We start from the raw sequence: 14,016 nt of genomic DNA on the forward strand, positions 1-14,016 counted from the left end.
GAGTAGAGGACCCCCAGGGCTCCTTCCGACCCCAGGGGATGGTGCTGGAGGTCACTGGCATGGGTGGTGGCAGCTAAGGAAGGTTCCTCAGCCCCTGGTGCCCTACAAGGGGTCTCCAGGGTACCTGCTGGCATCAGGAAGGGTTCCCCAGCTCCATCCCTAGCACCAAACTGGGGTCCCTGGGCAAGTGGTGGCATCTACAGAGGGTGCCTCAGCTTTTGATGCCCCACAAGGGGTCTCCAGTCTGGGTGGTGGCATCAAGAAGGGTTCCCCAACTCCATCCCTAGTGCCCAACTGGTGTCCCTGGGCAAGTGGTGGCATCTACAGAGGGTTCCCCAGCTTCTGGTGCTCAAAATGAGGTCCCCAGGGTGGGTGGTGGCACCAGAAAGGGATCCCCAGCTCCATCCCTGGTGCCAAACCAGGGCAGGTGGTGGCATCTAAAGAGGGTTCCCTGGTCTCTGGTGCTCAAGAAGTGTCTCCAGGGAGGGTGGTGGCACCAGGGAAGGTTCCCCAACTCCATCCTTACTTCCCAGTTGGGATCCCTGGGTCCTGCTGGCATCCCTGGGCTGTCCTGGTGACCTTTGTGTCCCCTCCAGTCACAGCCCTGACCGAGGAGCTGGAAGCAGAGAAGTCCAAGGAGCCTCCCAGCATGGGTGAGTGTCCCCTGGGAGTGTCCCCTCCTTCTGCATGATGCCACCCATGGTGGTGGTGTGGAGGTACCCCAAGAACCAAGGTGGTGTCCCCACCACCACCTCCTTCTCTTCCACCACTATCACCTTGTCCTCCTCCTCCATCTCCATCACCACCCTCACTACCACCACCCCCATCACCTCCTTCACCACCACCACCTCCTCCTCCTCTACCTCTTCCTCCTTCATCTCCACCACCTCCACCTTCCTCCTTCACCTCCGCCACCTCCTCCTCCTCCACCTCTTCCTCCTTCATCTCCACCACCTCCACCTTCCTCCTTCACCTCCACCACCTCCTCCTCCTCCACGTCTTCCTCCTTCACCACCACCTCCTCCTCCTCCTCCACCACCCCCCCCGACCCCCACCCTGACCCCTCTCTCCGCCCCCCCCAGCCTCCAGGTCCTTCCTGATCTACAACCAGCACCACCAGAAGTGTGTGGTGGCCAAGGGCCAGCTGCTGACGGCCACCCCCTGCCAGCCCCAGGCCCTGGCCCAGCGCTTCCAGTGGCTGCTGGGAGGTCTCCTGCGCAGCGGCGCCGGCGGCGGCTGCGTGACAGCCACCCAGGGCCACAACCTCTCGGTGGTGAGGCTGGAGGCCTGCAGGGAGGATGGGAGGCTGCAGAGGTGGCAGTGTGGCGCCGGTGGCCTCCTGGCCCTGCAGGGGTCTCAGCCTCAGCTCTACTTCAACTACGGCAACCACCCCAAGGGGACGGTGATGCTCTACAGCGGCGACCGGCAGTGGAGCCGCTGGCTGGTCCACGGCACCGCCCAGGACCTCTGCTCCTGCTCCTGTCAGTCCTGCGGCGGAGCCCAGAGCAGGCCTGCTCCAGGCCTGGCTTAAAGGCTGAAGGGCTTGGGAAAGGCGGGGGGAGGGGGGTGGGGGGGGGGGGAAAGGAGGCGGAAAGGGGAAGGAGGGTTGAAGGGGGGGGGGGGGGTTAGACTAAGCTTAAGTTAGTCCTGAACTAATCCTAAACTAAGTCTGAATTAATCCTAAAGTAGCTCTGAGCTAATCCTCAACTAATCCTAAAGTAGGCCTGAATTAAGCCTAAACCAGCCCTGAACTAATCCTAAACCGGCCCTGAATTAATCCAAAAGTAGTCCTGAGCTAATCCTAAACTAGCTCTGAACTAATCCTAAAGTAGCCCTGAGCTAATCCTCAACTAATCCTAAACTAGGCCTGAATTAATCCTAAACCAGCCCTGAAATAATCCTAAACTAGGCCTGAACTAATCCAAAAGTAGCCCTGAGCTAATCCTAAACTAGCTCTGAACTAATCCTAAAGTAGCTCTGAGTTAATCCTCAACTAATCCTAAACTAGCCCTGAACTAATCCCAAACTAGTCCAGAACTAATCCCAAACTAGTCCTGAGCTAATCCTAAACCAGCCCTGAACTAATCCTAACCTAGCTCTGAACTAATCCTAACCTAGTCCTGAACTAATTCTAACCTAGTCCTCAAGTAATGTTTAAGCAGCTCTCAACTAATCCTAAACTAGCTCTAAACCAACCATGAACTAATCCCAAATTAGTCCTGAACTAATCCTAAACCAGTCCTGGACTAATCCCAAACTAACCCATCCCAAATCCAACGGGAATCCTAAACCATTCCCAGCCCTACCTCCAATCCCTCAGGGATCCTCAGCAGCCCTGGATCCCATCTCCAGCCTGGATTATCCTGTGCTTTTGGGGTGTCCCATCTGTATCTGTGGGTTGATCCCAACATTCCAGGGTTGATCCCAACCTTTCTGTGTCCCCAGGTTGTCCTCCCTGCTCCAAGGGCTGGATCCACTTCCGGAATTCCTGCTACTTCTACTCCAAAACTTCCAGCTCCTGGGACACTGCCCACAGCTTCTGCTCTGAGCTGGGATCCCAGCTCCTGGAGGTGGATGATCCTGAGGAGAGGGTGAGAGGGATCCCAGGGTCTGGGAATGGGATGGATCCAGGGATCTGGGACTGAAAATGGAGATGGGGATATGGGAATTGGAATTGATCAAGGAATCTGGAAATGGGAATGGGCTAGGGACCAGGGAATGAGAATAGATAAAGGGATCTGGGATTGGGATGGAAACAGAGGTCCAGGAATGGGAATGGGTAAAAGGATCTGGGGATGGGGACAGAGACTGGGAATGGGGACAGGGAGCTGGACAGGGAGACAGGGATCTGGGAATAGGGATAAAGAAGTGGGAATGGGGACAGGGATCTGGGACTGGGAATGGATTGAGCTATCTGGGAATAGGGATGGATCCAGGGGTCCAGAAAAGGGGACAGGGACCCAAAAAAGGGGATGGATCGAGGTATCCAGGAACAGGGATAGAGGACAGAGCCAGGGATTTGGAAATGAGAATGAGGACAGAGATCTGGAAATAGGGAATGGATCCAGGAATCTGGAAATGGGGACAGGATAAGGGTCCCTGCTGGAGGGGGTTGTGGTGTGTGTGACATTTTTGTGTGTCCCCCAGGATCACGTCAGGAACATCCTGGGAAGCTCCTCCTGGCTGGGAATCCGGGATGAAGAGGTTGAGGGAACCTGGAAGCGAGCCAATGGGAGCATCCTAGAGTGGAAAAGCAGGTAGGGCCCAGCAGGAGCTGGGGGGGGGGGGGAATGGGATTGGGGACATCAAGTGAGATCCTGAATAATCCCTGTGTTGGATCCCAGCTCCTGGCACCGGGATGAACCCAACGGGGGGCGGCAGGAGAACTGCGCAGTGCTGAGGAAGGATGGGCAGTGGTACGACTACCCCTGCAGCACCCAGCTGCCCTGGGTCTGCGAGGGGCAGCCCTGAGCTGGGCCTGGCCTAGCCTGTTTAAACTATCCCTAAACGAGCCCTAAGCTAACTCTAAACTAATGCTAAATGGCCCTTAGCTAAGCCTAAACTAGCCCTAAGCTAACCCTAAACTAACTCTAAACTAGCTCTAAATTATGCCTAAACTAGCTCTAAACTAGCCCTAAGCTAACTCTAAACTAGCCCTAAACTAACTCTAAACTAGCTCTAAACTATGCCTAAACTAGCTCTAAACTATGCCTAAACTAGCTCTAAACTATGCCTAAACTAGCTCTAAACTAGCTCTAAACTAACTCTAAACTACGCCTAAACTAGCTGTAAACTAGCCCTAAAATAACCCTAAACTAATGCTAAATAGCCCTTAGCTAAGCCTAAACTGGCCCTAAGCTAACCCTAAACTAACTCTAAACTAGCCCTAAACTAACTCTAAACTATGCCTAAACTAGCCCTAAATTAACCCTAAATGAACTCTAAACTATGCCTAAGCTAACCCTAAACTAACTCTAAACTAGCCCTAAACTAACTCTAAACTAACTCTAAACTAGCCCTAAACTAGCCCTAAGATAACCCTAAACTAATACTAAACTAGGCCTTAGCTAAGCCTAAACTAGCCCTAAGCTGACCCTAAACTAACTCTAAACTAGCTCTACATTAGCCCTAAACTAATCTTAAACTCTCAACAAGCCCTAAACTAGGCCTAAAATAACCCTAAACCAACTCTAACCTAAACCTTAACTAGCCCTAAACTAACCTTAAACTAGCTCCAAACAAGTCCTAAACAAACCTTAAACTAACTCTAAACAAGTTCTAAACTAGGCCTAAACTAACCTTAAACTATCCTTAAATGGACCTAAACTAACCCTCAACTATCTCTAAGCTCACCCTAAGCTAACCCTAACCTTAATCCAACCTTAAACTAACCCTAAACTAGCCCTAAACTAGTCCCAAACTAGCCCTTAACTAGCCCTAAAGTAGACCAACCCAGCCCTAAACCCACCCTAAACTCAGCCTAACCACACCCCTAGGACCCTCAAACACCCCTGGACCCCAAATTACCCCTAAGGACCCCAAATGCTTCCTCAAGCCCCACCAGATACCCCCAGGACCCCCAAAAACCTCCCAAATTACCCCTCAAGACCCCCCCCCCCAAATACCCCAGGCCCCCCAAGTACCCCCTCAAACCCTCAAATCCCCCCAGGACCCCCAAATACCAACTCAAGTCTCCCTAAACTCCCTCTAAACCGCCCCCAGAATCCCTCCCAGCCCCGCAAGCGCCTCCTCAAGCCCCCTCCAGCCCCACCCCACAGCCTCAGGCCCGGGGGTGGAGGGATCCGGGGCTGGGGTCCCTCCCTTTGAGATCCCGGTTCCAGGGCGGGGGTCCCCGGTTCCAGGAGGGGCTCCGCTCGGTTCCAGTAGGGTCCCCGCTCGGTTCCAGGGCGGGCGTCCCGGTTCCAGGAGGGTCCCCGCTCGGTTCCAGGGCGGGGGTCCCGGTTCCAGGAGGGTCTCCGCTCGGTTCCAGGAGGGTCCCAGCTCGGTTCCAGGGCGGGGGTCCCGAGTTCCAAGAGGGTCCTCCCCGGTTCCAGGAGGGTCCTTCCCGCGCGGGGTGGGGGGGTCCCCGGGGGTCGTCTTGGGCCGTTTTGGCTCCCCCGGTTCCGGACTACAGCTCCCGGCAGCGCTGCCGGCGGCATCCCAGGAATTCGCGCCCAGGGATGGCGGCGCTGCTGCCGCCGCTCCAGGCCCCGCCGAGCTGAGCGGCACCGGAACGGGGCTCCGGGGGGCTCAAGGCACCGAGAAGGACCGAGCGGAACGGACCAGGGCTGAGTGGGCTTAGCCGGCGCTCAAGAGACCGAGTCGGGGCTGACAGCACCGGGCCGGGGCTCGGGGGGGCTGAGGGGAACGAACCGGGGCTGAGGGCACCGGGCTGGAGCTCGGGGGGGTCAGCCGGGACTGAGGGGACCGGGCAGGACTCGGGGGGCTCGGCCGGGGCTGAGGGGACCGGGCAGGACTCGGGGGGCTCGGCTGGGGCTGAAGGGACCGCGCAGGACTCAGTGGCTCGGCCGGGGCTGAAGGGACTGGCCAGGAGTCGGGGGGGTTCAGCCGGGGCTGAAGGGATCGGGCAGGACTCAGAGGCTCAGCCGGGGCTGAAGGGACTCGGCAGGACTCGGGGGGGTTCAGCCGGGGCTTAAGGACCGGGCTTGGGGACTTGGCTGGGTCTGAGGGGACCGGTCCAGGCTCGGAGTGCTCGGCCGGGGCTCAGGCGACCGAGCTGGGGTGGAGGGGACTGGGAAGAACTCAGGGGACCAAGCCGGGACTGCGAAGAGCGATCCGGGACTGAAGGGACCGGACTGGGCTCTAGGGGCTCAGCTGGGGCTGAGGGGACCGGGTCGGGACTGATGGGACCAGCCCGGGGTTGAGAGGACCTTGACGGACCAAGAGGACCCTGGAGGGACTGAGGGGGTCCCGGTAGGAGCGAGGAAGGGGTTTGGGGGTTTGAGCAGACCCCGGTGAAGGGCTCGGGAGGGCGATGGCGGAGCCGCTCCTCCGCCGAACCTTCTCCCGCCTGAGGGGCCGCGACCGCCCGAGGGGCAAGAAAGCAGACAAGGAGAGAGGTACGGACACCGCAGACCCCCCAGCCCCTCCCCGCACCCTAACGACCCCTCCCCAGCACCCCAAAGACCTCCCCCCCCAGCACCCCCAGACACCCCAGGGACCCCTTCACCCCCCAGCACCCCAAGTGACCTTCTGCACCCACTCAGGAAGGGAACGACTATGGGTTGGGGGGGAGAGGATGGTGAGGAAAGACATGGATTAGAGGTGAGGGTGATGATGATGAAGACAACCATGCATTAGAGCTGAGGATGAGGAGGAAGGCACCAGGCTGAGTGGTTGGTTGCTTGCAGGCTGCTCATGGTGGTGGTGACCACAGCAAAGAGGTCCTGGGGGGGCTCCCTGTTGACACTTTGAGGCCCTCCCCACCTCCTCCTTCCTCCTCTTCTTCCTCCCTCAGATCCTCCACCCCCCAGCCCTGATCCTCCAGCAGATCCAGACCCAGCAGCGTCCCGCAGGCAGAACTGGTCCAGGTTCTCCTGCGGTGGCCACGACCAGGAGAGGAGGTCCCCACCAGCCAGCAAAGCCTCCTTGGATCCAGTAGATCCCAAGGAAGCAGCAGATCCCCAGGCCAGCATCCAACCGCCCAGCGAGGAAGACTTGGAGCTGGTGGAGGCAGCCGAGGAGCCGAAAGGCTCCGTGGAGCTGGGAGCTGCTGGGAGGTGTCCCAGCCACGGAGTCTACCTGCGGAGCCTGGAGAGGAGCAGCAGGCACTGGGTGCTGTCCTCAGCCAAGGGGCCTGGGCTGGATGAGCTGGGAGGGGCAGCAGAAGCTGCTGCTCCTGGCACCGGGGGTGGCACCAGCAGTGAAGGTGACATCTGGTACAACCCCATCCCTGAAGATGAAGATTCCCAAGTTGGCAGCTCCTGGAAGGATGGCCCCAAGGTGGCAGCTCCTGGAGACGTTGAGAAGTTCCTTGGTGGGTTGGCACCATCCAAGGTGACCAAGGAGGAAGCTGCCCGAGGTGGCTTGGGGACAGCTGAGAGCTGTGGTCACCGTGGTGGCACCGTGATGGCAGGGACAGTGCCACCCAGCCGAGGAGAGGAGCCAGTGGCTGGCAGGAGCCAGGCCTGTGGTGAGGGGCAGGGAGAGGGCACTCGGTGGTGGCACCTGGGCCCCAAGCCCTATTGTCCTTCTGTCACCTTCTCGCCCCCCAGCCGTGTCCCCAGGACCCTGTGGTCACCAGACCCAATGCCCTGTCCCCAGGGTCCCCAAGACCCCATGGTCCCCACACCCAATGCCCCCTTGTCCCCAGTGTCCCCTATGGTCCCCACACCCTGTGCCCTGTCCCCAGTGTCCTCAGGACCCCGTGGTCCCCACACCCAATGGTTCCCAGTCCCAACGCCCCCTGTGGTCCCCACACCCAATGCCCTATCCCCAGTGTCCCCTCCCCAGCGCCCCCTGGTGCCCCCCTCCTCACTCCCCCCCTTCTCCCTCTGCCCAGGGAAGGTTCCCATCCCTTGTGTCACCTCGGGGCTGTCCTCAGCCCCCTCCTCCCCTCCGGGCAGCCCCCGGCGGGGCAGTGCCCTGCAGAAGGTGAAGTCCCCGGGCACCGTCCGCCGCCTCTCCATGAAGATGAGGAAGCTGCCGGAGCTGCGCCGCAAGCTGAGCCTGCGGAGCCCGCGGGCACCTCGCACCCAGGAGGGTGGCACCGTGGGGGCAGAGGCCGGGAAGGAGTCCAGCAACGTCATCAGCCGCTACCACCTGGACACCAGCGTGGCCTCGGTGCCAGGACCCCCGCGGGGCAGGGTGATGGTCAGCAGAGGAGGCTACCTGAGTGACGGCGACTCGCCCCAGCTGCCGGCCAAGGCTGGAGACGTTCCTGCGGATAACGAGGAGGAGGAGGAGGATGGAGAGAAGGCCTTGGAGGTGGCACTGTACCAACCGTACAGCAGCGAGGAGCCGGCGGAGCGCGGTGGGCAGAGGATCTCCGGTTTGGTCAGCGTCCACCTGCAGGGGCTGAAGGACCTGAAGCCACCAAAGGTGGAGGCCAGGGAGGTCTTCTGCGTCCTGCAGGTGGATTCAGTCAACAGAGCCAGGACGGCTCTGCTGGCCTCCAAGAAGGCCTTCCTGGCACTCAACCACACCTTCAACCTGGAGCTGGAAGGTGCTCGGCAGCTCAAGGTGGTTGTCTTCTCCTGGGATCCCACCAGCTGCAGGAACAGGATCTGCTGCCATGGGACCGTGGTGCTGCCCCATATCTTCAGAGGTAGGAGCAGGTGGTGGTGTCTGGGTGAGCTTTGGTAGCTCAGAGCCTTGGTTCCACCCCCAGATCTTCAGAGGTAGGAGCAGGTGGTAGGGTCTGGATGAGGTCTGGATGGGCTTTGGTGGCTCAGAGCCTTGGTTCTGGCCAATATCTTCTGAGGTGGGAGCAGGTGGTGGAGTCTGGGTGGGCTTTGGTGGCTCAGAGCCTTGGTTCTGGCCAACATCTTCTGAGGTAGGAGCAGGTGGTGGGGTCTGGATGAGGTCTGGATGGGCTTTGGTGGCTCAGAGCCTTGGTTCTGGCCAACATCTTCTGAGGTGGAAGCAGGTGGTAGGGTCTGGGTGGGGTTTGGAGGCTCAAAGCCATGGTCTTGACCCAGATGTTCAGAGGTAGGAGCAGGTGGTGGGGTCTGGGTGGGCTTTGGTCACCAGGTTGATGTCACCACTTGGTTCCACCGCAGGTTGCAGAGCACAGCAGCTGGCAGTGCAGCTCCAGCCCCGGGGTGTCCTCTACTCCAAGCTGAGCCTGGTGGAGCAGTGGGACAACCCCAGCGAGGGGGAGCCTCGGGTCTTCGGGGTGGAGCTGGGCCAGCTGGTGGAGAGGGAGAAGACAACCACCAAGGTGCCTCTCATCATCCAGAAGTGTGTGTCTGAGATCGAGAAACGAGGCCTGAAGGTCAGTGGAGCTCCATGGTGGTGGCCTCAAAGGGTGGTGGTGGTCTCCAAGGGTCAGCAGTGGGGCCTGTCTTGGGCAGCATCCTCATCCCCAGCTGATGGAGGTGGTCTTGAGATGATCCTGAGATGATCTCCAGACGATAGAGATGATCTGTAGATGTTCTCCAGGGGATGGAGACGACCTCCAGATGAAGTTCAGATTATGTAGATGATCTGTAGATGGTCTCTGGGTGATGGAGATGATCTCAGGAGCTCCTTTCCAGCCTCCAGCACCCTGCAGCTGGTGGTGTTGGTGGTGTTGGTGCTGGTGGGACCCTGTACCCTAACGCCCCCTGCTGGCAGGTCGTGGGGCTGTACCGTAACGCCCCCTGCTGGCAGGCATTGGGGCTGTACCCTAACGCCCCCTGCTGGCAGGCATTGGGGCTGTACCCTAACGCCCCCTGCTGGCAGGTCGTGGGGCTGTACCCTAACGCCCCCTGCTGGCAGGTCGTGGGGCTGTACCCTGACGCCCTCTGCTGGCAGGCATTGGGGCTGTACCCTAACGCCCCCTGCTGGCAGGTCGTGGGGCTGTACCGACTCTGTGGCTCCGCTGCTGTCAAGAAGGAGCTGCGAGAGGCCTTCGAGAGGGACAGCAGCACTGTCAGCCTCTGCCAGAGAAGATATCCTGACATCAATGTCATCACTGGTGGGTTCCAGACACACCTGGGGGGCCCTGGGGCCTGCAGCACCTCCTGGAGGGTGACCTGGTGGGCTCAGTCTGGTGGGTTTGGGTCTTCTGGACCTGCTGGAGATCATCCTGAGGTCCTCAATCCTCAATGTGGTGGGTTTGGACCTTCTGGACCTTCTCGAGGTCCTTAGTGTGTTAGCCTGGTCCCTCTGGCCCTCATAGAGATCATCCTGAGGTCTTTGGTGTGGTGTCCTTAGGCCTTCTGGATCTCCTGGAGGTCATCCTGGTGCCCTCTTTGTGGTTGGCTTGGGTCTTTTGGACCTCATGAAGGTCATCCTGGTGCCCAAAGCAGGGTGGGTTTGGGCCTGCTGGACCTCATGAAAGACATCCTGGTGGCCTTAGTGTGGTGGATTTGAGCCTTCTCGACCTCATGGAGTTCATCTTGAGACCTTTGGTGTGGTGGCCTTGAGCCTTCTGGATCTCCTGGAAGCCACCCTGGTGCCCTAAGCAGGGTGGGTTTGGGCCTGCTGGAGGTGATCCTGGTGCCCTCTTCCCCTCCAGGGATCCTGAAGGACTTCCTGCGGGAGCTGCCCACTCCTCTCATCACCTCCACGCTCTACCAGGTGGTGCTGGAGGCCATGGCCAGGAGGGCACCAAAGACCTCCTGGGGGCACAGGGATGCGGTCAGCCTGCTGGACTGCCTGCCCCAGGTCCAGAAGGTGAGAGGCCAGTGGCCAAACTGGGGGCAACAGTGCCCAGCTGGGGTGCCCAGTGCCCAGCCTGGAGGTGGCCACCACCAGGAGATGGCTTCTCAGTGCCCAACTGTGGTGCCCACCACCAGAAATAGCTTCTCAGTGCCCAACTGTGGTGCCCACCACCAAGAGATGGCTTCCCCGTGCCCAACCGTGGTGCCCACCACCAGGACATGGCTTCCCAGTGCCCAACTGTGGTGCCCAGTGCCCAAACTGGTGGTGGCCACCACCAGGAGATGGCTTCTCAGTGCCCAGCTGGGGTGCCCAGTGCTCAAACTGGTGGTGCCCACCACCAGATGACGACTTCTCAGTACCCAACTATGGTGCCCAGTGCCAGTCATGGTGACTATCTGGTGGTCATCTGCTGGTCAGCCCTGGTCCCATCCTGGTGGCATCTTGGTGCCCATCTGCTGCTCCTCCCTGGTGCCCCATCCCCAACCCCCTCCCGTCGGGGATGCTCTGAAGCCCTTCAGCTCCCTTTTTGGGGTGACCAAGATGGGAGAGGACAGCAGAGGTCCCCAGGTGACATCTCCTTGTCCCTCTCAAGGCCACCTTGAAGCTTCTCCTGGACCACCTCAGCTTGGTGGCCTCCTTCCACACCTTCAACCGCATGACCCCCCAGAACATCGCCGTCTGCTTCGGGCCTGTGCTCCTCACCCACCACCAGGAGCTCCAAGGCTCTGCTGCCACCATGGCCACCACCACCCCCAGTGAGGACATCTCCGGCGCCGTGGACTTTAAGAGGCACATTGAGGTCCTCCATTACCTTCTGCAGGCCTGGCCAGGTGAGGACCCTTGGGGTGGACACCTTGAAGGGTCACCAGCATGGGCAGCAGTGGTGGAATCTGAGCTGGGGGGGTGCTGGGACACCTCTGGGACCACCCCACCATGAGTCACCAGTTCCAGAAGCTTCTCCAGGTCTTCTGGGTCCCCCATGGGGCTCCTCTTGGTGACCCCTCCCCATGAGCCACCATCCCCAGAACCATCTCCAGGTCTTCTTGTCCCTCATGGACCGCCTTTTGGTGACCTCCTACCAAGTTCCACCATCTCCAGAACCACCTCCAGGTCTCCTTGACTCCATGGAGCTCCCTGAGCTCCCATTCCCCAAACCATCTCCAGGTCTCCTTCATCTCCTTGGAGCTCCACCCACCCCCCCCCCCCCCCCCCAAACTTCCACCCTCTCCAGACCCTCCCACAGGTCTCCTTGACCTCCTCCTTCCCCTCTCTCCACAGCTCCCAGCTCCAGCCCAGTGCTCCCAGTTAGCTCTGGGCCTCCTCCCAGCATCCCCCCAGCCCCTGTTCGAGGTCCCCCTCTGCAGCTGGAGCTCCTGGAGCGCCTCCCGGTGGTGGCCAGGCCGCGGCCGCGGGGCCCTGAGAGCCCTCCCAGCAATCGCTACGCAGGGGACTGGAGCCACAACCACCTCCCAGCAGCTGCTGGCCACGGCCAGCAGGGGGCAGCAGGAGACCTGCAGTGGGCAGCAGGTGACCAGCAGGGGGCAGCAGGAGACCTGCAGGGGGCAGCAGGGGACAGGCAGCAGCCAGCAGGTGGCCAGCAGGGGGCAGCAGGAGACCAGCAGCAGCCAGGAGGCTGCCGGCAGGGGGCAGCAGGAGACCTGCAGTGGGCAGCAGGTGACCAGCAGGGGGCAGCAGGAGACCTGCAGGGGGCAGCAGGGGACAGGCAGCAGCCAGCAGGAGACCAGCAGCAGCCAGCAAGTGGCCAGCAGGGGGCAGCAGGAGACCAGCAGGGGGCAGCAGGAGACCTGCAGGGGGCAGCAGGGGACAGGCAGCAGCCAGCAGGAGACCAGCAGCAGCCAGGAGGCTGCCGGCAGGGGGCAGCAGGAGACCTGCAGGGGACAGCAGGTGGCCAGCAGGGGACAGCAGGTGGCCAGCATCAGCCAGCACAAGACCAGCAGCAGCCAGCAGGAGGCCAGCAGGGCCCAGCCCGGAGGACCTTGGGGGTGGCACCACTGGGGCTGGGCCAAGAGGGCAGCAATGGCCTGGGGGCAAAGCTCAACCTGAAGGACTTCGATGCCCTCATCAGTGACCTGGAGAGGGAGTTGGCCAAGCAGATCAACGTCTGCCTGTGAGCCTGCGGGCACCAGGGGGCACTGGGGAGGCACTGGAGGGGCACTGGGAGTGATGGAAGCTGTGGTGATGCTGAAGCTGGTGGTGACCCCAAGCTGGTGGTGAGGTCAGCAGCACCAAGGTTGGCTTGGGTGGCACCAGTGGCAGTGCCAACCCTTGGTGGCAGCCTCAGAACCAGTAAGAGCAGTGCCCAGCCCAGTAAGGAGGCCAAAACCAGTAACACCCCCAGCAAAACCAGTAAGGACATCACCACCAGTGCCAGTGCCACCAGCACCAAAACCAGTAAGGACCAGTAAGAAGATCACCACCAGTGCCTGTGATGCCACCACCACCAGTCCCAAACAGCAAAACCAGTGCCAATGGTGCCAGCACCAGTGCCACCTGCACCACAACCAGTAAGGACCAGTAAGAAGATCACCACCAGTGCCACCAGCAAAACCCGTGCCCAGTCCACCAAACCCAGTCAGGACCAGTAAGAAGATCACCACCAGTGCCACCAGCACCAAAGCCAGTAAGGACCAGTAAGAAGATCACCACCAGTACCACCAGTGCCCATTCCACCAAACCCAGTCAGGACCAGTCAGGAGACCCCCACCAGTGCCTCTACCACCACTGATGCCACCCCCCACCCCCACCAGTGCCCAAGCCCAGCACCCGTGCTGCCACCACCCAATAACCACACTGCTGAAACCAGTAGGAACCAGTAAGCAGCTCCCCAGCACTTCTCTCCTTGCTTCCATTTGCACAGCACCAGGCATGGGGGGACAGACCCCAGCCCAGGCCTGGGACCCCCTCCCAGTCCATCCCAGTCCCCTCCCTGTCCTTCCCAGTCCCCTCCTAGTCCATCCCAATTCCCTCCCAGTCCTTCCCAGGCCAATCCCCCCACCCTGGGGGGGGGGGGGTGTCCCCATTTGGGGTCCAGCTTCCCCCCCCCCACCAGTGCCTCTCTTTTCCCTCTCTGCCCTTCCTTGGGGACCCCCAAATTTTGCCTCCCCCCCCTCAGAAGCCTTCCCCCTCCCGCCCCCTCCCAACCCTGCCCCTCCCCCACCCCCATTTGCCCCTCCCAAACTTTTTTTTTTTTGGGGGGGGGAGGGGAGGGTTCCCCTTTCCTTTCCTCTCCCCCCCCGAAAGATCTTGGGGACCCCTCCCCCATTTCCTATCCTCCCCCCTCCCTCCCCCCCAGCTTCCTGGGGACCCCTCCCACTTCCTAGCCCCCCCCCCCCCTCCTCTCCCTGCCCTCAGGTTCCTGGGGACCCCTCCCCCGCTTGTGGACCCCCCAACCCCACTTCCTGGGGACCCCTTCCCTGCCTGAAGCCCCTCCCCCATGCCTGGGGACCCCTCCCCCCCCCCCTCCCCATTTCAGGTACTGCAGCTTTAATTTATTTCCTCTTTTTCCCCCCAAAATCGATCCCCCTTGAGGTTAAATTGAGGGAGGGGGTCCCTAAAATACCCAAGAGAGCTCCCCCCAGGCCCCCCAGTGTGAACCAGTCCAAACCAGTTCAATGTGAACCCCCCCCCCCCCGCAGGCCCCCCCTAGTCTGAAAGCTGCTGGGGACA

The 14,016-nt window shown here is 60.5% G+C and overlaps 1 protein-coding gene across 1 annotated transcript; it reads left to right on the forward strand.

Moving 5' to 3' along the window:
• Positions 1–5,995: 5,995 nt before the first annotated feature.
• SYDE1 (synapse defective Rho GTPase homolog 1) lies at positions 5,996–13,228 on the forward strand. Its single transcript, XM_054398874.1, has 11 exons — positions 5,996–6,080; positions 6,479–6,933; positions 7,027–7,081; positions 7,118–7,153; positions 7,523–8,287; positions 8,742–8,956; positions 9,514–9,640; positions 10,184–10,341; positions 10,922–11,159; positions 11,608–11,856; positions 12,358–13,228. Exons 1-11 carry the CDS (start codon positions 5,996–5,998, stop codon positions 12,459–12,461), a joined length of 2,487 nt encoding a protein of 828 aa, XP_054254849.1. The 3' UTR covers positions 12,462–13,228.
• The last annotated feature ends 788 nt before the right edge of the window (positions 13,229–14,016 follow it).

Source organism: Indicator indicator, unplaced genomic scaffold, assembly GCF_027791375.1.
Source record: "Indicator indicator isolate 239-I01 unplaced genomic scaffold, UM_Iind_1.1 iindUn_scaffold_157, whole genome shotgun sequence".
In the NCBI taxonomy this organism is placed as follows: Eukaryota; Metazoa; Chordata; class Aves; order Piciformes; family Indicatoridae; genus Indicator; species Indicator indicator.